Source organism: Lates calcarifer, linkage group LG17 (assembly GCF_001640805.2).
Source record: "Lates calcarifer isolate ASB-BC8 linkage group LG17, TLL_Latcal_v3, whole genome shotgun sequence".
In the NCBI taxonomy this organism is placed as follows: Eukaryota; Metazoa; Chordata; class Actinopteri; family Centropomidae; genus Lates; species Lates calcarifer.
Genome location: NC_066849.1, coordinates 21,658,947 through 21,685,998, shown reverse-complemented (window position 1 = coordinate 21,685,998; position 27,052 = coordinate 21,658,947). Strand labels below are relative to the sequence as shown.

The following is a 27,052-nucleotide window of genomic DNA, read 5'->3' as shown; positions in this document are numbered from 1 at the left end:
TTTAAGTTTTATGACCTGTGGAGTGTCAGGCAAACCATTTTTGAAATGTGTTGTTCCCAAAAAACATTTTCAAGTAGATCTTGTGTTTTGCATCTACAGGTACTGATGCAGTTCAGTGTGCTGCTGTCAATTCAGCCGCGGCACTCTCTCAGGGAGATGAAGGGGGCTGTAGTGGGGGGTGACTGAGAATAACAAAGACAGTCTTGTCATTTAGTTACATTAGCAGCTGACTTATTTATTTGTTTTTATAAATATTTTTTTTCCAGTTGCATAATGTGCCCCCCTACTGAACTAAACCAAATATGAACAATGAATGAATTTAAAGTAGCTGCCATCAAATGGCCCCAAAGAGGGAAGTTGAAACTTTAGTGGGAAGCAAAATGTTACTGATGTATTCTCACAGCAGTATATTTTATTCAAAGTGAAATTAAATTGCAAAAAGGTCATGTTTTCTTAAAAAGGCCTCTCACACAGCATCTGATCAGCAGACTGCAGTTTACACACACTCATCATCGGTTTGGTACATTATATGGATTATTGTGTGTTCTTTCCAATGCTGTTAGACTTTTATACCTTTCAGAACCCACTCACTCATTCATACAATAAAAACAATGAAGACATGGCCAAATCAAGTTCATTTACTGCAAAAAAAATTCTGATAAAATGTATTTGCTTTGCTATGAGGCCAGATCTTTTTTGTGTTTGGGTTTTCTGTGAGCAAATCAACAAGGACACACAAATAGCACACACACAAAGACCTTTATTCAAACATGGATAGTACTTTATTAGAACCTTGATAATTCAGACCACATACAGTTGTGAACTTTTTTAGATAAAAAAATGCTCTGAAATACAAGGCACCAATTTCTTTTTTCAAATTAAAACTGACTTATCGCCAACACAGCCCAACTGCCAAAAAAGAGGCTGACACTTGAGTCTCAGTAACTTGTTTTTCATCGTGTTACTCTTCAGAGCCGCCATGTTCCTGTCCTGCTGCTCCCTGTGGCAGGAAAACTCCATCTGTGTTTATTATACCTCTAGCTCCACCTGGGAGAAAAGGGGAGTGTTCTCATGAACAGATGTACTACAATCTGTTAGTAGTGGTGGCCTTGCTGTAAGAAAACATCACTTTTATCCCTGAAATACAGAGAGAATTTATTCACATCTCCCAAAAAATGGTCAAGTAGTCCTTTATTTTAAGGATATGTGAATATCTGCTGTAGTGTTCATCTTGAACTTAAAGATAATAGTAGGATTGTTCTGCGGCAGAGCATAATTTGGTTTATCTTGACTTTGTTTATAGGAGATAAGACAGTAGAGGAGGAGTGAGAACAAAGGGAGAAAGAGGGAGAGGAGAGGAGAAGATGGGAGATGACCTGGGACATTGGCTCTGATATATGGAAGCAGTTACTGATGCACGCAGGAATAAATACAGTCACTTCAATAACTCTTCATTCTACACACATGAACGCTCAGAGGCTCAGATTCACACCCACACACCTGCACAGTTTGCAGTTTTTGCCCAGTTGAAAAGTGCATGGTGCTGGCACATACACACACACACATACCCCGAGTCACTATTTGTTGCTATGGCTTAAGAGGACATTACATTGACATGCATTCATTCCCTAATGGCCTTAACCATAACCATTAAATGGTAGAGTTAAAACCAACTTTTGCCACTAAAACGGAATGATTTATGGGATGGGGGACTTGATTTCTGTCCCCAAAGGAGAGGTGAGAACAGATTTATTTCCCCACAATGTGAGTAATGCGTGTACACGCACACATACACACACACAAAAAAACACAGATTTTGGACCAAGTTCTGAACAATGCACAGACAAATAGACACTCTATCCTCACTTTCCGGTCACACATTAGGAATAAACATGCATTAGAAAACTAATCTTCCTGATGTAAATGTAATATTTTATTTTCCACAGCCTGTTTATTGATCTTATTATTGATCGCACTCTAAGAAATTGTGGGCAAACTTACATTTTTTAATGTAATAGATGACATGTCATCTGACCTTGCTTTGGTCTCACAAACTTTAAACTAAACCTTATCTTAAATTTAAAACTAAAACCAAGTTTGAAACCTCACAAACAACCTTTTGAAGAGGAGCAGAGTGGTCAAAATGTCCTCACTTTCCAAAAAAAAAAAACAAAACAAAAAAAAAAACAACGCAATTTCAAGGTATAAAACTCACAAAGCTAAAAGACACACACATACACACACACACACAGAGTGAGAGGAGAGGCTGATCAAGCAATGATCATGCACCTGATCTTCGATCTATAAGGACCAGTGTCTCATTTCCATTTAAATTAAAGATCCCCCCAGTTGGCAGGACGATACAAACTATCACCAATGATGAGGGGAACAGAAACTTTTCTTGGCCAATAACAGCTACAAAATGAGCTTCTTTGATCAATAATAGTTTGTTTTTGTGCTTTCTAATGATCTGACAGATGTTTGCCAAGAATCTATAATTGCCTTTTTTCAGCGGTGGGAATGAACTATTCTTTCAAGATGAATATAAATTATTCTAAGTGTGATTCCAAATACAGTACCTAAAGTACCTAAAGACTGTTACACTGAAAAAAGCTGTGGATCACAGTTCTAAATCAGATAATGGAACAAAAATCTCTTTTTTAGAATTAAATAATCCTTTCATCCATTAATTTTCCGCTGTTTATCCAGGTTGTGGTGGTAGCCCATATGCTTATTTCCCTAGCTACTGTTCTTCCATGGATCCATGGATGGATGGATCCAGAGGCGTTCTATGCCAGATGGAAAATGTCCAGCATATTCTGGGTCTGCCCTGTGGTCTCGAACCATTTGGATATGCCTGAAATACCTCCACAGGGATTCTCTCTGAATGTCTGAGCTCCTAATCCCATCTCTAACCGGGCACTCAGACTGAAAACAGACCTGTGTTAAAACAGTGCAAGGGGCTGCATTGATTGGGACGTTTTGCTCTGGTACTGAGATAATGAAATAGGCTGGTTTGAGAAACGGATCCATGAGTTTGAGGGCTTATCAGACACAGAAACACTGCGGAGAGGATTATAATGCTGTAATCAGGCAGGGTTTAAGCTGGCCTTAAGGTGAGCCAAGTCACCCTGTGAAGGAAAATCATGTAGACTGAAAACTCATAACCACAAGTGACTGTTGGAGCATAGATCAACGGACTGAAATCAAGAGCTTTGTCTTTGGGCTCCACTCAACATTTCACTAAGATCGTCTGGAAAAAAATAAAATCAACATTTTCTGAGTTCATTAAGCTAGATCACAGTTATCCTTACGTTTCAGAAAAACTTCCTCACGTTCACCAAAATGGACTTACACAATTTTAACCTGGGGATTAATGCCCCGGAAAAGGCTTCTTTTCCTGTATATGTGTTTTATTTTATCTCTTTTATGTAATTCTCATGGGGTTCAACATGTTTTCTTTTTCTTTCTCTCTGTACTCCAGTGCAACCTTGAAAAACTCCAGCTTCCTTTTCTTCTCTCCTAATCCCACCTCTCCTGTAAACAGGAATAAGACAAACATTCATCTCAGCGGTGTGCCATCAGAATGTACCAGCGGTGCTTTTTAAACCTTATTTTTATTTTAATCATTTATAGGTTAAGATGGAAACTCATGCATCAATCAGGAGCACGTCAACAGAAAATTTGCTCCATAATCTTTATTTAAACTGCCATACTATACAGTCTTTGTGTGTCTAAACTTTCAAAAGTTTAGTTGTATTTTTGGTTCTCCCTCTACAAAGATAGTGCTTTGATATGCCATGAAAGAGAATAAATATCACTTCTATTTTACACAGCTCTCGGCAGGTCCAGATCCAGTGATATGATCAAAATGAAACCCAATTGAAATGTAAGCAGCAGTGTTCAAATGGATTATAATTAGAGGCAGCCACAAACCAATCTGACAACAGAGCATGTGAACAGCAGCTGCTGCACTCCAAGCAAATCTTTATTCATGAATGGGCGGTGAATGTACAAACTCTCTCTGTTTGACACACACGCAAGGACACACATACACACACGAACACACACGCTCCCTCTCTGTATTCAAAACAGAAAGTCAAATTACTTTTTTCATCCAATTAGTTTTCAGATACATAGTCTCGCTGTTGGTCTCTTTTCATAGTCAGCATCTGTGACATTTACACAAAAAACTTATCAATGAATGACCCCCCTCCCCCCCCACACACACACACAAACTCCTCTCCTTGGCTCACAAAGGAAACCACAGACACACAGAGACCGCAGACGGGATGTAAATTTCTGCTGGTCAGTAGCATGGTGGTGCTGATGAAATATGGACTTGCTCTTTCCAAGGAGGGCAAATGCCAGACTGTCACACACACACACTGCAAAGACAGACAGTAGTGAGCTTTGTTACAGACGATCTGACTTCTGCAGAGCTTGTGATGAATGGGTAGAGTTTTGGGACAATATTAATGAGCTGTATCGAGCAGGGAGTCTGCACAACACGGTTGCATTGCTTAAAGAGGTTGATTAAATGGACTTCTTGTTGCCAAAATCAATTTTAACCTTTTCAGTTTTTTTTCTCTCTCTTTTTTCTCATTTTTTCCCCCTCAAGTCAGATATCCTTTCACTTTACACTCCAAAAGATACACTTTTGGAATCTATTTGGCCACCTACGGTTAGGTATTTACCCTATTTCCCTGACGTTTTGGCTTCTATAGCTGAACAGATACAGAGGAAATAAGGAAAATAAATTAGTTTAGAATGAATCCACAATGAATTTGAGAAGGATCAGCAAAAATAAACATGCTGTGCCTGAGTTTGTTTCCACCTCTGTCTGTATGTCTTTGTGTTTGTATGCTGATTCAGTGAGTTCATTCCTGACCCACACTGCTGTTCAGTCACCTTGCCTGCTATGATGTATGAAACTGTGGCTCATTAAGCACAAACAAGGAGAAACTTTATGGAGAGTTTAGAGAGGCTTGTGCAAATGTGATTGATGGTGAGATGATCTGATGGGATGAGATGAGATGAGTCTTTCCAGTCATATTTCTTTTTTTTAAAAAAAGAGAGAAAAAAAAAGATGATGGCTTGCATCTCAAACAACTTCATCCGATAAGAGTTACGATTACCATAACTTTGATTACTATTCTTTGTCAGGAAAAAACAATGTCAAACGTTCAACCTCCAACTGTCATCTATGCATTAGAAATTGGAATTGTGCATGCACCGTGTTTCTTGCTTTAGGAACAATTTCTTTGGGTGTCCAGTTCAGAAACTTTGTGTGTCACGACGGCACTTTGTAATGAAAGGTCTCATCTGTCTCAGTGATCTTTTTCTTCAGAGTCTGGAAGCTTCTCTCCAGAGACTGACTGATATTTTACAGCCCAGCCTTCATCTTGTCAGTCTCTAGATTTCATTTCTCTGTGTCCTTCTTCAGGCTGTTGAACTGTAGCATGGACAGAGTCAGGCAGTTACAAAAAGCATCACAAACGTTTAAAATGTGTTCGTGAGACTTCTAGGCTGAAAATATCTTATTTTAACAATGATTTGAGTCACAACACATTATCACAATCAGATAAGAGGAACCATTTTTATCAGATCATTCACTAGTGGTTTCACACAATCTCCAGTATTTCCAAAACCAGGGCCATTGTCTAATGCAAAGCTATTGAGGGGCTTTGGGACTGTACAGCACTCATGGTACTCATGGTAAGAGATCTTCATTAGCACCACAGCTGGCACTGCAGACAGGCATTTACCTGGAACTGATAATTACAGATATGGACTTTCTATAAGTAGATTAATGTTCATTTACACCTTCAGCTACAAGCCCAAGCTTTTAGACCCTGGAGGCTCAAATGCATGTCACTTGACACAGCTGAGGTCCTCCTTTGAAACACCTAAAAAAAAGGGGGTATTTTAAAGATTGTCTGTATTTGTGCTTGGTACGTGGATTTCTTCTTTTTTTCAGTATATATTCTCTTTTAGTCTGACCGGGAGCCATGTCCATTCATTGGCCTTTGCCTGCATGCAACCAAATATGTATAGACTTTAGATTTATTCAGCAACTTTGCAAACAGAATTGGACAGAGCTTGATATTTGACACCATTCTGTCTGCTTGTTTGGCAGAAATGTATCTCATCATATCCATCATATGGACGTGTGGACCAAACTGGACCAGATGACATAGAAAACATTCTCTTTTCTTTATAATTTGGCATAAAACTGTGTGGTTGTGACTATAGATTCTTACTAAGAGGGATAACTTCCTAAGGGACCGCCATAACACTGTTAGACTTCATGTGTCTGTCAGCAGAGAGAAAAAGAGGCTAAACCTCCATTATTGGCCAAGTCCAAAAACAATGGGGCACTAGAGACTACATTTGCAGTTTAAACACTATGCCAACTTTTTCACAGGTTGGCAGGGTGGTAGACAGGCAGCTCGAAATGCCACCAAGTAAATACAGAGCCTAATTTCAACTGTGTTGCTAAAATTTATAAAAGGCTGAAGAGGAGAAAAATGCAAGCTTCTCTGTCCAAGCTAAGCTTTACAGAAGTGACAGCACACAGTCATTTTAAAAGCTTTCCACAACCAACAACTTTGGATGATATTTTGTACAATCACACTAAAATATACAGTAACATTCATATATATATATATATATATATATATATATAAAGCATTAAAAATAATAGAAGAACAGTCCACAGAATGTTCTACATGCAACTGACAAAATGCTGAAGGCCGTACAACTACAGCATACAGAAGTACAAGAAGCTGTTGGGAGGTACGGTCGGATGGCGGAACCTGATTTGCAGAGCGGTAATCAAAAAGATAAGGGGACGGGAGATAAATGAGTGGACGATGAATCTGTGAGGAAGGCAATTATTTGGGGGGGAGGAACACACTGAAGGGAGGAGAGATGGGATGGAGAAGAGTGGGCAAAGAGAGGACGACAGACAGAGACAGAGAGGGGCACAGGAGAGGAAGAAAACAAAGAAAGGGAGAGGGGAAGTGATAAATGGAAGGACAGGTGCAGAGGAAGGAGGTGAGGGAGAGATGAGAGGTAAGAGTGAGAGGAAAATGTCATCTGTCACTCCCATAAGGCACACTGCTCCACGTACCGTGTCAAATATAAATTTCATTCTGATCTGCAATAAACAACACACACACACAGATGGTAGAAATGGCAACTGAATTAGGATGAAGAAGCATATATATATATGCATGAAAACACAAACGCACACACTAGTTAGTGTTGAAGTGTGGTGTCAGGTACCCATGAATACGTTACATTTGCTGCCAGGACATGCATTCAAATTATTCCCCATAAATGAAAGCGATCTATTGGCTGTTGTGAGGGAGTTAGTGGAGCACAGAAGGCCTAAGTATGGCCAGATGGACTAACTAGCTGGCTGGCAGGAAGTAACAGGCTGTACGCTTCTTTTTGATTGGCTCTAATTATGATCTACTGCCGTGCCTCCCAGAGAATTGCTGACTTGGTGATGTGTGTTGTATGTGTGTGTGTGCGTGTGCACACTTGTCTGTGGTGAATGCAGAGTTTTCAGAAGGAAAACAGGACAGGCTGAGGTGTAGAGCAGGTAAAGAGCAGTTTGTGTTGATGTAAAGACTGGCCATCTCAGTATCTCAGCAAAGTGCTATATTTGTTGCAGTTCTCCAGTAGTTTCTTTTTGTAAGTAAGTTAATTTACAGGCACACAATTGTCAAGAGCTGAACAACAATGGAACCAAATTAAGACAGAATGAGATAATATTCTTCCTGGCTCCGTCTTGCTGTGTACAAGTGTTTGCATGAGGCAGTCTACTCATGAACTGTAGTAGAGGAATAGCCTATTAACCTCTTCAATGACCCAATGCTGAGTCAGGCCATGCTGCCAAACATTGTTCAAACCAACAGAATTTTATTTTAAATTCTAGCAGTGATCCCAAAGTTTCCAAAAGATAACAAATGTGTCAGGCTGAATTGTATCCAGAACATTGAGTCTTGGGATGGCATATTTCACTCACCAAGCTTATACTGAATGTCTTCAAAACCATCAGAGTTGGTTAACAAAAAGTTTCTGTACAAACTTATTTACCCACAAAAAACGCACTGAACACACTTCTGTTCTCAAAAAACATCAGCAAAGCCTATTTTTTCATAAAATGTTTGAAACCTCCATGTTTACTTGGCAGCAGCCATCTTCTTCTGATGCACTGCTCGGTTTTTGGTGCATTAACTGCCTGTAGATCAGTGGAATAGTGTGGAACCACTAACAGGAATCTGTGTCACATCACAAACAGAACAAGGCCCCACGTGTATAAAATATTGCTCAATAGCACCGTCAGCTGCCAAAAAGTCTTTAAGTTAAGGACTCTTATGTCTGAGGACTTAAAGTATGTGTAAAGCAAATTCAGAGATTTGTCTCTCTAAACACATTATTTATGTTTGAAAATAGTTCCTGTAAACATGTGTAAGGTCTGTAAACTCTGTATTACTGCATTGTGCAGTTAGACCGTCTCACAGTTTTCCATCAGTTTGATTCTCAGGAGTTTATGGGCAGGTCTGAACCGGTGGCTCGATGACGCACTGGAGCCACCACTCAGCATAACCCTGCCCCTAAGACTGTGACCGTTGCAGTGCTGCATTAGCATCAGCGCCCCTCCTGTTTGACTGCAAGCTATTGTAGGTTTTCCTTGCTAGCTATGCTTTCGTCTCGCAAATGCATCTTCCCTGGATGCCAGTTTGCAGAACAGCTCAGTTGTCACCTTATTTAAATTTTCAAAGGCATTAAAAGGAGGTGGATTAAGTGACCGCTTCACTCCGGTTAGTTATACAAACTTTCCTTGGAGGCAATGGGAATTCACCTGTAATCTGCTTTCACTTTCGAATAAGGCCTAACTGATCGCGTTAGAGTGGGCGTGGTTTCAGCGCCTGTAGCAGACACAACCCCAGCTATATATTTGCTGATTTTTTTAATCATTCAAATTTAGCTGTGTGGTTAATGGCACATTTTTCTGTGGTGTAATTAACTCAGAATACATTTGTATGGCTGCTTTACATGGACTTTAAGAGGATAAATATATTCATGGAGCACAGAAATCCTCAAACACAGACTCCTCACAAGAACAAAAACAGAAAAAACTATCTCATGAAGCCCCTTTAGCCAAACATGGATTGGAGTGATGTCGGGTGGAAACTAGGGTCAAAGTTTGCAGGGCATTTAATTCGTGGAGGAACCTTCAGCTTTGGGGACCAAAACCGACCCTGAGCTGAGCTAACGTTACTGCAAAGCCTGTGAAATCTATTCTGATGCTGTAGTTTTAGCTGGCTAATACTGTCCAGGGTTAGCTTTCATGCTAACATGGACAAATTGTTCCCAGGCTGCAGGACACTTTCTCACTTAGTTTCAACTTGACCTTGTAAATAGCCAACTTGGACAAAATGTCCTCGAAATGCTCATAAAAATGGAAATTTAAACATCTACAATTCCATTTCAACTAGGCAAACCATCTGCTGTGGAATTGGAGGATTCAGTCAAAAGCTCCAGGGCAGCTATTAAATGGACCTTGAGTTGAGACTATTTTGTCAAACATTGTTTCATTGGCTTCAACATAAAAATCCTGCCCCTCCCTTCTCCTTCCTTCTCATGCCTTTGTTACTGCCTATTACCTGAGTTTATTTTCCATCCGCATCATCTTCTCCTCTTTTAGTCTCCACTCTCATCATCATCTCTGTCATCCTTCCTTCCTCTTTATTACCCTCCCTCATCCTCCTTTTTCCCTGTTCCTTCTTCCTCCTCCTTTTTTCCCCCTCTCCCTCCCTTCCCTCCTCTTTCAGTGGGAGCTGCTCTACATGCTAGACCTCTCCCCTTGCCTTCTCTTCTCATCCAACCTCTAATCAGATCAATTCACTATTCCATTCACAGGGATATAATAAGGTGATTATGCATGGGCCCCGCGCTGCTCCTACCCATACTCTCACTCACATACACACACCCTGCCCCTTTAGCATTGATGGAAGTTGACGTCGCATTTCCCTTAAAAATTCTGTGGATGTCCTCCGTCAGAGAAAGCTGGCAACCTGGCGCTCCCCTGATTAATTTGTCTCTTCGCTTCTAATCAGTGTCAGGATGGAGGAAGGATGCAGAGATGGAGGAAGGAGGGAAAGAAGGAGGAAGTCAGGAGAGAGGAAAGCAAATAAGGAAGAGAGGAATGTGCCTCTAAACGTTTGATTAGAATCCACCAGGAGACCTCTTTAGGTCAAACCCCAAAAGCTCAGCACACTGATGAATGAACACAGATGAATGACCTCTACTATTGCAGTTCACCAACCAACCCTCATTCTAAAATACATCAGGTTTTAGATGCTTTTGTTGTTGTATGACATTTTTAGATGATAATACATACTATAGTTATGCTATATGGCTAACAAAAAGCACTGACTGATCTGCTGGGGACACATGGACCATATGACCAACAGGCCAATCACCCAAGAACTAAAGCTCTCAATCACCGGAGTTTGATAGAGGCGTGTAGCTCTTTTACCAAACAATATGTAGTTGTGGAAAAGAAAAAGGCAGAGAAGCACACAGGAGTGACAACGAGAAAAAGCAAGAGTCATACAGTAGATTGGACAATAAGAGGAAGCTCACCACTGAGAAACAGAGGGAGATTGTTACTTAGTACAGTATTCTGTGTTTGTCCTCGCCCAGTGATCCACCAGGACACTGCAATGCAAGTATGCAATTTTTACTTTGTTTAGACAAGGAGAAAGCAGACGATGGGAGGGGAGCAAGTGAAGAAAGTCTCAGAGAAGTGCTGATACATAAAATGCCTCGGTTGGGCAATAGAACACCTGGCCATATGGGGGAATAACACACTGATTGGCTGAAGAGTCAAACACTCCCATGAAAGCAAACCATGCAGCTTTATGAAACCCATTATTTCTATATGGATAAGCTACAGCTCATGTAAAGCATTAAAGGTAGTGAATGGTGAATGGCAATATGTGCATCACAATGCCACAGAATGCAAGCTGTTTTGAATCTAATGTAAACTAATGCTTTGTACCCTAGGTATGTGTGCATAGTCTTTTCAAGAGCAAAGTGATGAGGATGATAGCTTTGCATTCTGGGGTGTAATAAACATTTCAGCCTCCAGGGGCTGCTACTGGTCCTTACATTAATTTATTCTTATCTTGATAAAGATTCTTCTGGTTTTTCTTAAGGGAAAGTAGCTCTTTTTGTGTTTGCATGTTATATGTAAAACCACTATCACCTTTTGTTTAATTTCCATTATTGATTTAAAGGACCTCTTATCTCTGCTTCAGAAGAAGACTATACCATGTCTGTATAGTGGGGAGATAACCAGAGCCTCCCATAGTCCCTATCCATACCAAACACAACCACAACCATATCAAACTCTGCTAATTTTCAAACTTAAGTATCTTTTAAATGCAGTTTAACAATGAAATGTAAGTAAAAAGGTCATGAAACAACATCTCCTTTCTGTTAAACAAGATTTCACTTGACCTGTTTTCAAGTACAGATGTTTCATAAAGAATAAATGAAATACCACTTGCTGTCTCCACCAATGCAACCATAGAAGGCTTCAGATATAATATTTCAAATGAAAAAGATTTTCCTATTTGAATGAAGCCCAGTGATAGAATTTCTGTGAAGAGCAAACTGATTTTACAGCCAAGGAATCTGTACACAATGCCAAAAAGGAGACCATCTGGAGAACCTCTGATAAAAAAAAAAACTGCCTCTTGTGATTTAGGTGAAGTCGATGCATAAATTCCCTTTTTACAATTCTAAGAATTATGTGAAGTCCCTGTAATGACTACAGCTTTTTCTCCACTGCACCCTCACTAATTCTGTGGTATGCTTTTAATGTATGACTGTGCTTTGAGTGTAATTTTAGGTATAAAACAGCAGCTTTTCAGCAGTGAATTTCTTGTGATTTGGTAATAAAGACCCCATAGTTTATCTCCTTGTCTCTTTTCAACCCAATCACATATTGTTATTCAGACACTTGGCTGCACAGCTGCTTTCTGGGTCGCAGGCTGGGGCTGGGCCAAAGGAAGCTGGGACATAACATCTGACACTGGGCTGTGTTTAATTTCTGGTCTGTAGGGAGGAAGACATTGAGCTGCAAGTGGACCACTTGCTCTCTCTTTGACACTCAGTGGCTCTATGGACAAGGTTGGAGAATGTCATGAGGGAATTTTACATATACCTGTCCAAAATTTCACTAAAATTGTCTTAACATTATCCTCAACAGCTTAAGTCCATGTTTTAAAAACCTGGCAAAACCCTTAATGCCTTCCCATGCATTGAGAAATTAATCCATGCCTCTAGTCACAGAGTGCATTTTTATTGTGCTGTTGTGTAAAACATGAAAAAAGAAAAGCCAGTATGATTGTCCTCCTACATAAAAACTTCATTACTGTTAAATATTACCAAAATATGGTAATATTCTTGTGATTCCCACAGCAGCTGCTGACAGGCCTGATGTGAGCGTTGTACTCAGCCCAGTCAGTGGATGTGTTGGTCATTGGATGCTTAATGGCTCTGTTTGTGGCAGATTCAAGACAAGTGAGGAACAGAATGATGCACGGTTTATAAGCCATCTCTTCAGCAGTCAAGTCACGGATGTTTTGATGGAAGGAGAGGGAATGAACATCCACTCAAGACAAGACAGATCAGGCCAAAATGATCTAAAATAGCATTACCAGTAATTTATCCAGACCATTGTTTACTCACACATTGCCAAATCTCCTCAGGCTGATTGAATGCCATAGGAGCTAAACCATCATCCAGCTTAGGGCCCAGACATTCATGACTGTGTTCCTTTTTTTGTCCCAAGCTCCAGCAACCAGGAATAACTCTAAGAGAGGAACTTGACAGAGTGAATCCAACTTATTTTCAATCTGCTGTCAGGAAGCGGCCTGTCGCTCTGGGATGAAGAGTGACAGTGAGATGTGAATTCAATGGATTGCATTTCTGTCTGGCTCAAGCGATTATAATGACAGAAATGGAAATTATGGTATTTTTCCTTTTGAAGACATCTCAGACTGGGGATCTGACCGTGCAGGGAATGGGGGAATTAAGGGTGGTGAAGTACAAATCGTAAATATTGATTTCCTTTAGAATAGAAAGAATGTCACTCTCAGGGGGATCAGACAGTTTCTGCTTTGAGGACTAGGAGGATAAGCCACTGACAGAGACTGATGGCATCTTAAATGAACAGTGGTAGTCATCACAGAAGTCCCCAGTCTTCTGTCTATCCCATGTCTATCTGGTATTAGTGTTAGAGTAACTTCTCCAGCCTTTTGAGCTCTAAAATAAATGAAATTTGCATGTTGCAATACCAATGTAAATGTCTCTGACATTATGCTGAAGAGAAGTGAAAAGATCATCTTCTCTTGGGGAGTTTAGAAAACACATCCCTACACAGTATGTGAAGAAAAAAGTAGTAACTTTTCAATGCCTGCTCTGCACCATTAGTAATTTAATAACTGCTATAATCAGTGGCTGTTGATCATTAAAAAAGAATTTTGATAGTAACTGCAAGTTTAAAGACTATTTAGAGCCAGGCTGCTGTGGACCAAATTAAAATAATGTCAGTATAACCTGAAAAAGCAATTTTCCAGGGGGAAATAACATGTGGAACACATTGTGTATCTGTCATGGTGCAGTTATGAAAAAATGAGCTTGCTATTAGGAAGACGACTGCAATCCTCTATGCGGTTAAGGTGCTCCTGTCCAAAGAAGATGACTCAAACTGTCAGTAACAAAATATAAGAGCAGCAGAGTGTGGGTGTAGGGAAGAAAAAGTAATGTATAAGTGAAATAATAATTACCACCAGAAAACTTTTGATGTTGTTCCCTGCTCCGGGAAGTAGAAATTCTGACATACAGTGGTACAAGAATTCATATCTTTTACTTGTAGTGAGGAAATTTAAGGTATTGCTACTTTTAACCAAGTACCAAATTCAAAATCTTACTTGATCTTGCTAGAATCAGTAGCAGCAAAATGTAATAGTAGAAGCTCTCCTAATTAAATAGAATGGTATAACAATAATATATTATTGGATTATTATTACTGTATTTGCACCTTTTTATATTGTAGCTTGTTAATGTAGAGCTACTTTTAACAACTTATATACTGTCAGGTGGTTTAAATTATAGCAGTGCAATAATATTATATCAACTGATCATATAGTTCACATGTAAAACCTTGATTTATGAGTAAGAGCTCTAAAATATATGTAGGAGTAAAAAGTATATTTGCCTCCATAATGTAGTGCAGTAAAAATACAAAGTAGCATAAAATAGAAACAAAACAAAACAAAAGACAAAGAAACCCTGCAATTTGTCTCAGTGGGTTGCTGCCAAGAAAACACTGGCAACAAGTAGAACGATGTAAAATGGGGAAATTACTGTTCTGAAGCCAACTGCAGCTGACTTCCTACTGTAATCTCTGGTTAGAAGTATGATGATCAGTTACTGTTGTATGTGGCTGAAATGAAAGTCTGCAGAATCACAGATAACATCAAACAGTGGCCACACATGCCTTACCTCTCACCACTTTAAACATTCAAGGATCTCTTGGACAGAGAGTTGCAGTTTTAGTATGCACACTCAAATGCATGTCTTGGTCTTATACAGTATGTCCTACTGAAAATGTCTTATGCAAATGTAAGAAGTGCGTGTTTGAGTGGGCCCAGAAAATGGTTGTAATCTTATGTAATGTAATTTGTCTTGTGGACAGATGCACAATATCATGGTTGACAACTCTTAATACAGCCCCTGGTCGGGTTGAGATCCTTGCTCGACCACTTGAGATGAATCTCTCTCAAGTGACATTTTGAGTAAAATCAAGTCACTTTCATGGTCACTGGCCAAAGCACACGATTAGCATTCAGGGTGTGCACACTCTGGCTCTAACTGCAAGCCTTCCACTCACGACTGCTACGTGACTAAAAACGATGAATACAAAAGGTCTTTAGGGAACATAAAAGTGAATGATTGTGATTCACATCCCTTCTCTTGCTACAGTGTACAGTGACAGTGTTGCAGGTTGCACACAGTAACTTTGACTTCTTCTCACTGTACTTCATGGCCTTTGCATACTGTCCTAAAACTCTCTTTAGACAAAAGAGTGAGATAAATTTGTGTGGGGTGAAGGTAGATCTGTGTGAGGTTGCAGTAGATTGATGTCCAACACACCTGTTTTTCAGGAGATAAACAATTTGGAGGCATTGGTTAGAGGCTTAAGTTATTGAAAATGTAGTGAAAAGAAGGTTAAACAAGAGTGTACAAGCTGATCAAATCTCTTACATGTCCGTTACATTCACAGAGACACACACAAACTCACATACATACTTCACACAAATGGAGACCACTCTGCAATTAGAAAGAAATGAATATCTGATAAACAGTATCAGTTATGAAATGAACACAGGTAGATGTATGCAGGAGAGAGCTTTAGTCAAAGTAGCACTGTCTGTCCTCTTCCCTGCAGACCAAATCAGCACTGGGCCAGACAGTTCTCTCAATAGTGTTATGTCAAAGTGACAGACATTGACTAGGGGAGAGAGCTTTGAAAGAGTGATATCCATAGTTTATTTCATGGTGAGGTGGCAAGTGAAACTCATGAGGTTCCATTTACACAGTCACACTGATAAAGATTTAAAGTAGAATTTCTGAGAGGAAAATCCTCTCCGAATGATTTTGGCTCATCTATCTATCTATCTATCTATCTATCTATCTATCTATCTATCTATCTATCTATCTATCTATCCTTTTATTATAGAATATTAGAGACATTAGTGTATACTATAATATTTACCTGGTGCAACAGTCTGCTCAGGTGCACAACAGCACCTCCAGGAGGATTCTCTTGACATTACATAGGCTGTTGAAGGTAAAGTTATTTTCACTGAGTGACTCGCTGTTTTTTATTCGAGAAATATGTAGAAGAAGATTGCAGTCATCAAAAAAGCGGTAGTAAAATATATGTATATAGGTGAGTAAAAAGAGGATTTTCAATTTTAAAAATTGCATACGATATTCTCGCTTTCTTTTCAAAGTATTAGAGACAATATGTGTATAATCATTAACGCCATAATATTTGCCTGCGTCCGATTTTATTTATTTATTTTACATGTAGGAACTCTGTTTGTAGCACAAGCTTTCCACCGGCGGACTGTGCTGGTAGGACGTTCCGTGTCGTCACTTCCTCCCCACGTGAGTCGCTCTGTACATGTGAGGAGCAATACGTCTACAGAGGTTTTCGTCTCGTTTTTAAACCGACGAAGTCACATATTCTCATCTTATGGTTATCGATAACGGGATCATGGACTCAGCAGAGGAGGAGGCGCTGCTCGGGCAGGAGTCAGAGGAGGAAAACTCTGAATTATCGGACGATGAGGTGAGTTTACTCCTACGAACTAAAACTGGTTTCAAACATCTCAGTATTTTTCCCACTCATACAATAATCGCATATACTGGCCTGTAAATCGTATGCTGTAAAACTGACTGTGATTAACTCTGTTAAGTGTCTTACTGATGTGAAATTGTATAGAAGGGACAGATTTGTTTACAGTTAGCTACATTAGCAAAGATGTAGCATGCTAATATTCCTGTAAAATGACAGGGAAATGGCCTTATTCCGTACTTTGCTAGAGTCGCTTTAGTTCAACTTGTGGGTATGTTTACAGTCAGTGAGTGTGTTTTATTGAAATTCACGACATGAGAGTGAACGTACCTAACCAATAATTTTTTTCAATTTTTACTTTTAGCTTCAAGAAGCTTTCGCTAAAGGGTTGTTGAAACCGGGGATGAACGTTCTGGTGGATAAACCCAAAAAGTTGGTCAACAATGTGGTGAGTGAGTTAATTAATTGAAGCATGAAATGTTACAATACTTGTAACAATACTACTTAATACACATATTCTAATATACTATATTACATCTGTGGTGATGCAGGAGGGCTTGAAACAGTGCCTTGCTGACTTCCGTAAAGACCTTCCCTGGGTGGAGAGGCTTGATCTGACCAACTTGCCGGCTGAAGACATCATCTTCCAAGGCTGATGGGAAAGTTCCCAGTCAGACCAATGGAGAACTCAATGCGGATGATGATTTCCAGAGGGAGATGTTCTTGTAAGTGCCCAAAGCAACAATTGATTTTGTCAATTGAGTTTAGATATTTGTCTGTTGTCACTCTGGAAAATACATGACACTAAAACTAAACATTCTACTTGCTCTTAATGAAAAATTTCCCTTTGGTAAAAACATCTTGACACTGCTGCTACAGATGAGTCTTACTGTTCTGTGTTTGTTGACTTCCAGCTACCGTCAAGCTCAAGCCACAGTCCTTGAGGCACTGCCCCTCCTAAACAAGCACGGCATAGCCACGAGGAGGCCTGATGATTACTTTGCAGAGATGGCAAAGTCAGATCAGCACATGCAAAAGGTGAGTAGTTTCTTTTTAGGATAAACAAGTTTGAAGCTCACATTTCATTACACACAGTGGCTCAGGAATTTGGCACTGGGCTGTGCCTAAATCCAAATATTGGTGCAAACATGTTTCTCTTCTTCTGTCCAGATCAGGAAAAAGCTCATTTCAAAGCAGATGATACTGGAGAAGTCAGAGAAGGCCAAGAAACTGCGTGAGCAAAGGAAGTTTGGCAAAAAGGTTGGTCCCTGCTTTTAAGGTTACTGTTACTCTCATAAATCTTGCTCTGGGAGTCCAGTCTTTCCTCTGTGTGAACCAGAGGCCTGACATTACACTGCTTGCCATTGGTATGGAATGATAATGGAAATTATGCACAGATGAATGCCAGACTAATATTTTTATGGTACTTCACCCTAGTGTTAGGAATTAACATAAGTTTTGAATGTGTGCCAGGTCCAAATAGAAGTGATCCAGAAGAGGCAGAAGGAGAAGAAGGCAATGATGTCAGCTGTGAAGAAATACCAGAAAGGTGCAATTTAATTAAAAAGTATTTAAGATTTTCACTGCACACAGAAAGGTGAAACAGCAATTGTAAAAAGGTTTAATATTTCTGATTATCCCCTCTCCCAGGAATGACCGACAAACTGGATTTCTTGGAAGGAGACCAGAAGAGTGGTAAAGACTCGGCTCAGGGCTCAAAGAACGCGCTGAACAAGAAGGGGTAAGGTGTCAGATTTCAGTTGTGTGCACTGCAGTCATAAATATCAAAATTAATATTTGAACTCCTGTAGTTTCAGCAGAGGCTAAAAATTTAACTGTTGTTTTCATAGCCCCAGCGCCAAGAGAAAATACAAGGACCAGAAGTTTGGCTTTGGAGGCAAGAAGAGTGGAAAGAAGTGGAACACCAAAGACAGCTACAACGACGTTTCCAGTTTCCGCGCCAAGGTGGCTCACGCAAAGGGCGGCAAGGGAGGGAAGAAAGGCAAAGGAGGAAAACAGAATGTGAGTCATACACACATAAAACAGTCCTGACTGATTTACTGAATGTAGATACTTTGTCAAAGCAAATGATAGAGTTACTGGACAAAAACATCGTTCTTTTTTTTTTTACTTTGACTTTCAGAAACGCCCGGGCAAGTCGGTACGTAGGAAAATGAAGGCTCGCTCGTAAAAACTTACAGGCTGGTCAAGAGACTGGACTAAGACTTGCTTTTAGGCAGGATTTCCCACACCTGCTCCCCAGTCTCTCCTTCCAGCACACCTTAGGAGAAATACAGGGGAGCTCTTCTACACAGTTTGTACAATATGCCTTCTGTAACACTGGTCTGGACTGATATGGAGGACTGCCTTCAAGCCACAGAGAGAGAGAGAGAGAGAGAGAGAGAGAGTGAGAGAGAGAGAGATGTCCTGCTATATTTCTGAGGAAGACATTCAAAGGACATCACTGGCAAGGAAAAGAGGAGAGTGGACTGCACAGAGCTACGCAAGATTCCCACTTGAAATTTCCATAATACTTGTAAAGAAAAAGAGAATTTAAATGTGAAGAATTTGTCATGGCAAGTTTTTATTGTTTGCGGCCGTCGTTGCCTCTTCTTGCTTGTCAGATAAAGTGGTTTTAAAGCCATTTTCTGTGATTACACCCCAGTGTTTTCACCAACCATCTGATTTACATTGTGTGTGCTCTGCAGAGTTTGCTTTATTCTGTTTTTTTTTCTAACTCCGCTCCTTGGCTCATTGATTCTCTCTCATGTGACATGACATTTTATAATATTGAGCAGCTGTCAGCATTGCCCTTTCCCATTCATTAATATGATTAGTATGTGATGGGTGAGTGTGCTTTGTATAGACCTGTGCAAATGTTTCTCCCTGCAAGTGTTATTTTTTTTTCTTAGTTTGCAAAAATAGAAATGTAAAAAAGGGCAACTTCTGGTGCCGACACCTGTATGTTTGTATGATAAATAAATAAATCTGAACATAGGTGTTCACTTTACGGAGATCTCCGTTCTGTTTTTCATGCTCATTCATTTTCGCAGGGCAGATTCTTGGTGTTTGGTGACGTCCGTGCTGAATCGGTAGAAATTGAATCTCTGGTCGTGGCGATTCGATGGAATCTGGGGAAAGAAATGGTCAGATTTAGTATTTGATCAGGATCTGGAGATAAAGTTGGGTTTAAATGACCAGGGAAAAACGTATCTGTAACCAAGTTGTACAAGTTGCAACACAATACTGCTTTGAAATCTATAGAAAACTCATGTTTACCATGGTAATACAAATCCAAAGCCAAACAAAACAACTGAAAGTGTGGTGTTAATCTGAAAACCTCTACATTCTGGAGTGACAGTAAAAATCCATAGGTTTTCACATTTTACACGTTATACAACATCCCGCAGCTCTCTGTTAATTTTAACTGTCAAAGCATGTTTTCCTCACCAGTGGGGTTGACACCCATCCTATCTCCTGACTCTCAGTCAGTGGCATTGTGTATTTCTTGGTGGGTTCCTGGCGGGCCTTGTGGAAGGCCCCAATGAAGTCCGCTGGAAAAGAAAGACGTACAGGCATAATCTGACTGTGACACAGATGTTCATTCATTGTCTCTAACTGCTTCTCCCCCTTTTGGGATAACAGGGCTCTGGAGTAACATGACTGGCATTTATCCAGTATCAAGGAAAGCGATGTGAACTTACAGTTCTCTGCAATCACTTCTGATGGTTTCCTGGACATGGGTTTGTCTGGTAGGACATGTACTGAAAGGCAATTGAGACACATTGTGATATACAGTCCAACGAGCAGTTCAATGTAACAGCAGGCACATACTGAGATGCTGTCATTATACATGTTGTGTTGTTACTTTGTCATGTTTCACTTTTTGTAAGCAGGGACCCTCCCTCTTTAAACTCCCAATCTTTTACTAATCAAGTGTAATTTGTTTCTGGAAGGACACATTACTGTTCAGGATTATCAAATACAGGCTTGAGCTCCACAGACTAGATTTAACTTAAATTGCGGTCAGTTGTTCAGTGTCCGTCCATCAAACATGTTTGAGGAAATGATAGGGTTTCTTACGTTTCCTGTGTGGATTGATGCTGAACTCCGTGTGAAGTTTCTGGTGTCTTTGCTCTTTCCGTATCGTCTCAACGTGAATGGCGTTTTGATGGACCACATCGTGCTTCTCGTTTCCTGCCATGTTGAAAAAAACAAGACTCTTTTAGAGACGTGTGTTGATTTTATGTCTGATTTCTGTGCGCGTTACCTAGCAACGGTAAACACTGCTTGAAGCTGCAGTAGCGGGGAATGACCACACGATGGCGCCACGCGCTCAGATTTGGTCATGGTGGCTGAGCACGTCACATACATCTGTGGTAGTTCAGCAATCCTTTATATTGTATACAAATATCTCAGCTACACCACATTATACAGTAAAAACCAACACACCTGCAGATACAAACTTTTAATTAAAATTCTAATTCATAAAATTGCCTAATAAGGACTATTATTCTAATTGCTAATACTACTATTACAGCATTTTTCAATCGTTTCAGTTGTTTGGTCTATGAAACATCAGCACAGTGCTTCTATCTTCTATATGAGCTGAATGTTTGACATTTTTTTGTCTGAAAAAAGACTGAAATGATTAATCAATTATTAAAATTGTTTCTGTCAATAATTTCAGTCCATATACTTAATCTACAATATTCCACAGATATTTTGCATTTATAGCGGGAATACTTGATTCCAGAAAGATGAAAATGCTACTGGGCAGACACAAACACAAACTAAAATATTGATGAATCCTTTACAAAATTTAACTTTTGGGCAAAATTACATCTTTCGCTCACCGGGGAAAAAAATAAAATCTTCTTGCCAATTTTATATTTGAATAGCTTGTCTTAAAGTCAAGAGTGAAATCTGGATGCAACAATTTTGCCCACAGAGACTGTTGTAAAAGAAGATAAAAGAAAAAGAAACATCATCACATTAAACATTCCATATATTTCATTTTTTAACATTTAAAAAAAAAAATTTAAACACACTCTGGTTTACAGACATCAGCAGTACAATCAGTATTAGATCTAGAAACTGTAACATTTGTCAAAACTTCCCTGCTTTGAACAATAAATTTTCTCATCAACAAATCTTGGGCTTATCTGGTCTCTCACAGCTTTGCAGTCTTCCCATCGACTTCCCGGAGCCATTTGTTCATCCCAGTTTGTGCTGTATTTCCTTCAAAGCACTGCTGCTTTGTGCCATGAAAATGTTTGCCTGGAGCAAACAAACCCATCAAAATGTAGTGGAAGAGCACTGAATGAATGAATCTGTGTCCACACTGCGTGAAAATGTAGCCAGCCTGAGTACAGTGTGACTTTTTTTTTTTTTTTTTTTTTTTGCTTGCTTGCATATGCTCTCTCTCAGGGAGACAGATGACAGTTGAAGCATTTTTCTCAGATCAGTCACCAGGACTGTCTACACAAAAATACACTTATCACACTTATTGTGTGTTTGAGAAACTTAATGGCTGTGAACAATTTACAATAACAAGAAACAAAAGTTTTTAGAAAGTAACAAGAAAAACCCAGAAGACCAGTGACCTTGTGACAGTGCAGTATGTGTGAAAAAAAAAAAAAGAATAGAGTGGCATTTCCTCACATTCTCTTGGAGTACACTCGACTTCCCCTGTTCTCTGTGGTGTCATGAAGCACACACAAGTAGCAGTACTTTCACATCTTGTAAATACTACTTCTGGTTGGGTGGTCGCTGTGGGTGCGTCGATAAACTTTCAAGGCTGCAGTGACAATCCCACGCTGCCTGCTGACTTCTCACCACTTGTCTCCTCACATAAGGATATCTTATTTCATTTCTCTTTCATTTCGTTTCCCCTCTTCCTCCTCCTCCTTTTCTTCCATCTTTCCTCCCCTTCACACTATCCCATCTGTTTTCCTCGGAAGCAATCATTTTGCTCTTGTCTTTGGCAGCTGTGTGAGCTTTGTGCGTTTGTGTGTGTGCATGCACGCGTCCTCTCACAGTAACAGACAGCTTAATAAAGGTTGAGGTGTTTGGCTCTTGGTTCCTGTCTCATAACCTGATTCAAGCTTTATTGGCCCCGCATGAAAGATATAATGGAAACAGGTAATAACTCAAACACTGGAAGGGGCTGGGGGAGAGATTTCAGTGATTTCAGTGTGGGTGGGTGACAAGTCCCCCGTGGTGTTTGCGTATGTTTGTGAGGAAGAGTGAGCAATATGTATTACGGGAAGATGGGAGGGCTGTCGCGTCAAGCTTTGTTCCCTGGCTCCTGTCACAGTGTCGGACCGAGTTAACATCACAGCAGCTTTTGAGCTTCAGGCATGGACTAGTCAAAGGCCAGTTTGTGAGTTTGTTCAAACTCCACATGTCAGGGAAGGTACTACAGTTGGTATGTGATTGAATGAAATATGACAAGGTTTCAGCTAACTATTTCCCATTCTCTCCCTTTAACATGTATAGTTAATGAGGAGGTGTTTTAAGCCATTTGTATGTTCGGTAATGTGTGTGAAAGGGGAACGGAATCTCCATCATCCTCTGAGTGTTAGTAAGAAGAGAGCATTTTGTTTGGTTTTAATCTGGCTGAGGAGAATTATTAATGACTGACTAATGTGAGGTGAAGTGTGGTAAAAGTGTTATCCTGTTAAAATTTGAGGATGTGATTAAATGGCACGACATTTTCCTTGAGGTGCCACGTTATCAGCTCGCTTCATCAACAGAAAATTTAAAATGCATAGTTTCTCAAGCTTTTTGATGGCATTAATGTTGATATTAACATAACATTTTGGAATAACTTATGCCATGTATACATTTCCCATCTTATTTTCCCTCTCTCTCTACTTTTTCTACTTTTTTGTACTTTGTATTTTTTTATTTGTATTAATTTAAAAAATGTATATTCTTCATTGGTCAGGTTTTTACCTTTTTTGGCCTAAATGTTGGATTTTCCTCCTGCATGTCACATTTCAGAACAACAGATTATCACAAGAAGGTTAATGGAAGCCCATTCCCAGCAGTGTGATAAAAAAGACAAAAGATCTTATAAGTCATCATTATGAGAAAATGATATTTTTGGATGACTCTATAGAGAGCTTAAAGACACAGTTTCAATGTGTAGCTTAAATTTTACACTCTCTTTGATAGTAAATATAATGCAAATAGAGTGAGTGTAAATAGAGTGATTTCAGACACAGCTAATTGTGTGCAATAGTGAGTCAATTTGAACAAACGATCCACAGAATATCTCAGGCTCCAAGAAACGGTGTTAAGAAATTTACACAGTGAGACTTAGTGTCAATTTGAAGTGTGAAGGCTTTTTCTCAGGATCATCTCTTCTCCTTGCAGATCACATGCTTCCTTTCAAGTCAACTCCATGCCCCTGCACCACCACTCTGACCTCTCCTACCAGGACTCCGTTTTAATTACCAAGTACCCTCCATTACCTGCTAATTAAAACACCGTATCATGTATTATTCAGCCATTTTCTCCATCATTGCTCTAACACAAAACAAACGAGAGGTGCACACTTTTTCCCCGTCACACTCCATCTAATCCACTCTAACATATGTACAATGGCTAATGAAAGTGGCTGATATTTTTGTAAGAGGGGGGAATGTTTGCTGAGGTTTTTAACCTTAATGAAATGTAGTTTTCATTCTGGTAGCTTGCTGACCTTTGCTTTGGAGTGTCTGTGACCGAGATTCAAAGGATGCTGTACCATTTTCAATCATCACTTAATAAAAATGTAAATTGATTTTCTGTTGCACAAATGCAGCCTGGAATGGAATTTTAAAGAGCTGCTTTCATTGACAATGCCCCAGTATAACCAGTGATAAGCAAATGATGGAAGAACACAGTAACCTTCTAAAATAAGATAAGCACAGCGTATGTTTGCAGTATATTTATGGCACATCCAGGGGTAGATTATGTCTTGTCTATGCATTGCCCTGTGGTAAATACTTTTACTTTAGTGTTGTTCTTTCAGTGTGCATCTCTCTGTGGTAGTTTGTTACCTGGCAATTATCAGTTCATACAAACATAGCAACTTTGGGCATAAATGTCCCCTCTTAACCTTGGAAACAGCAGTTTGGTGGCAAATTCCATCGACTGAGGAAGACTTCAACTGTGTCTTTTGGCATCTAAAATGTAACTGAGTCAATAGTAATGTGTTTGTTACAGTCTCTTTCTTTAGAATAGTGTGTATCTCACTTTGTAATGACATGTCTTTATTCATGTAGAATGAGTTAAGGATGATTTTCTGGGACTTAATGAAAAGGTCCTTTAACAACACAACATGCAATTTCCTGCCAATATGACTCACATTACCTTTACAAAAATGATTTAAACACATGTTTTCGGATCTGCCACCTTTATAATTAAGGTATAGTGGTAGCAGATATGACAAAGAACAACACTGCCTCTGTCAAAGTTGCAAAATGTTCTTCTGATGTACACATTTTCTTATGTTTTTCATACAATATTCATACATAGCAACTACTAGTGATAAGTTTTAATAGTTATGTTTAGGAATTTAAAACACTTGGTAAAGGTTAGAGAAAGATTTATATTTTTACTTTGTCACCATTAACTGAAACCATGATCTTTTCCTAACCTTAACCAAAGTGCTTTTCTTGCATAACCCTAACCACACACTGGACCCGGGATATGAATTCTGGTCGTGATATAAAAAGTCCTACCCTTTGTGTGACCACAGTCCACATCCTTGTGACTTGTATGTGGTACCACTGAATGTATTCTAGGCAGGAAGTATGTTTTCCGCTACTTATGTATTTGGTAGAGCAAATTAGTAAGCAAACATAATTTCAAGGACACAGGGTTAAAGTAAAAAAAAAAAAAAGAAGATCATAATCATGGTTGAAAAAATGTAAAATGTTCTCTATCAGTCACATTTTGAATATCCAACAAGACCTCCTTACTAGACAGGTTTGTGTCCTCCATCATAAAACCATCTAAATTATACCATGGTACCATATGATCCTGTAATTAATGGAAAGAAGAAAAGAATAAAGAAAGAAAATACTGGTTTTCACAGGCAAATAAAATTAAGATTCAAAGCTTAAGTTTCTCCAGATTTGAAGAATTTGTTAAAGAGCACACTAAGCTGTACAGGGATCTCCAGCAAAGACCGTGAGAAAGCGGTTTTGTGGTTTGGCTCTGGACCCCCGTGTCTGCTCTGTCTGTGGCTGCCAGTCAACCAGAACACTAATCTAACAGCAGATAGGATCCCACCCATCTCAGCCCTTTGTCTCCTCACGTACTGTGATAATAATTTATCTCAGCTTTTTATCAGATTTTTTTTTTTTTTTTTTGTGACCCCAGTAGTGGGACTGTGGGTGTTTACTTATCTGATTATGGATTTTTATCCCCCCTTCTCTTTTAAACAACTCATGTTTGGAGAAGCAGGGCACCTTTACACACATGCAAACATATATACACACACACACATGCACACCTCTGCTGTGTGACTTTCCTATCTATTCACCTTGCACTGGAAACAACAGGTGATAGCAGATCACATGTTCTGGTGCACGCATAGACACACACATACACAGTTGTACTTTCCAGTTTGTTTTGATAGTTTTATAGGTGTCTGGGGCTCACTGGAGACACTGTGGCCGTGGGAAAGCTGTCTTCCCATCAGATGGTAGCTCTGTGTCACCACTGTTCTTGTCTGTAATCTCCTGTTTTGTCTCACAGAAGGAGACTTTCTCAGGTAGGACAGAGTGCAGCAGAGATTGCTGCAGCATAGATTAGGATAGACCTCACTGCAGATGGCTATATTGCAGTGTTAGTTCCTCAAACTATAGAGGACACAGAGGGAATATTTAGCATGTCATTTCATATGAGCACTAATGGAAATGGTGATAGAATAAGGGCCTTTTTTATTTGTAAACTGTTGTTAGGTTGTTGACTGTTGCTCAGTAGTGGAGCTGAAAAATCAATGGTTACAGTTGCTGTATCACCTCAGCTTTTTAACTACCAAAACAGTAGTGTTACAGCTAAATACAAGGTGGAAGTCAAAGTTAAAATAACTATCCTCCAAAATGTTGTCTACAGAGGTCATTGACGTCACGCAATCCCAGCATGCAACAGTCAAAATCAAAACACTGCCATATTTGCAGGAAAATGTGCTGTTCAGATTACCCTCCAGGCATACAACTGTTAGCAGCTAACTTGTCTCTTTGCCTGCTGTATTTACACAAAGTGAACATGGTGGATAGGTGGGATGCCAAAATAGTCAGGGACAAGCAAAGGGGAGAGCATTTTATCAGATTCCCAAAGAACTTGAGAGAACAGAACAGAGAACAGAAATAGATTACTTGATCACCTCATATCAGGTACAGAATCCAGTGCTTTCAAACTTTAATATCTTCTTCATGTTATGTACTTTTATTATAGTTAGGAACAGTTCTATTTTCATTAAAGGCATTTTAGACCTATGCATTGTGAAATAGATTTTGCGGGGCTAACTTGTTAATAAATGTGTTTGCAGAATTGTTGCATCTTCCTTAGGAAAAATTTTTGCTGTCTCAA

The 27,052-nt window shown here is 39.5% G+C and overlaps 2 protein-coding genes across 2 annotated transcripts; one reads left to right on the top strand and one right to left on the bottom strand.

Moving 5' to 3' along the window:
- The first annotated feature begins 16,241 nt into the window (after window positions 1-16,241).
- Window positions 16,242-19,469, top strand: ebna1bp2 (EBNA1 binding protein 2). The gene is given in 10 exon segments (XM_018694007.2): window positions 16,242-16,453; window positions 16,824-16,907; window positions 17,011-17,109; window positions 17,111-17,184; window positions 17,374-17,497; window positions 17,630-17,719; window positions 17,933-18,008; window positions 18,110-18,200; window positions 18,310-18,481; window positions 18,603-19,469. Coding segments are annotated over 10 exon segments (954 nt in total). The 5' UTR covers window positions 16,242-16,357; the 3' UTR covers window positions 18,651-19,469.
- Window positions 19,024-20,740, bottom strand: cfap144 (cilia and flagella associated protein 144). Its single transcript, XM_018694011.2, has 4 exons — window positions 20,543-20,740; window positions 20,164-20,223; window positions 19,910-20,013; window positions 19,024-19,590 (listed from the first exon to the last, which is right to left on the bottom strand). Exons 1-4 carry the CDS (start codon window positions 20,661-20,663, stop codon window positions 19,501-19,503), a joined length of 375 nt encoding a protein of 124 aa, XP_018549527.1. The 5' UTR covers window positions 20,664-20,740; the 3' UTR covers window positions 19,024-19,500.
- Between the last annotated feature and the right edge of the window lie 6,312 nt (window positions 20,741-27,052).

Coding starts and splice junctions, on each gene's coding strand:
- cfap144 (XM_018694011.2), bottom strand. CDS start 20,663: ATGGCAGGAAACGAGAAGCACGATGTGGTCCATCAAAACGCCATTCAC. Junction 20,014..20,163: donor AGAAGTGATTGCAGAGAACT/GTAAGTTCACAT, acceptor TTTCTTTTCCAG/CGGACTTCATTGGGGCCTTC. Junction 19,591..19,909: donor GATGGGTGTCAACCCCACTG/GTGAGGAAAACA, acceptor TTCTTTCCCCAG/ATTCCATCGAATCGCCACGA.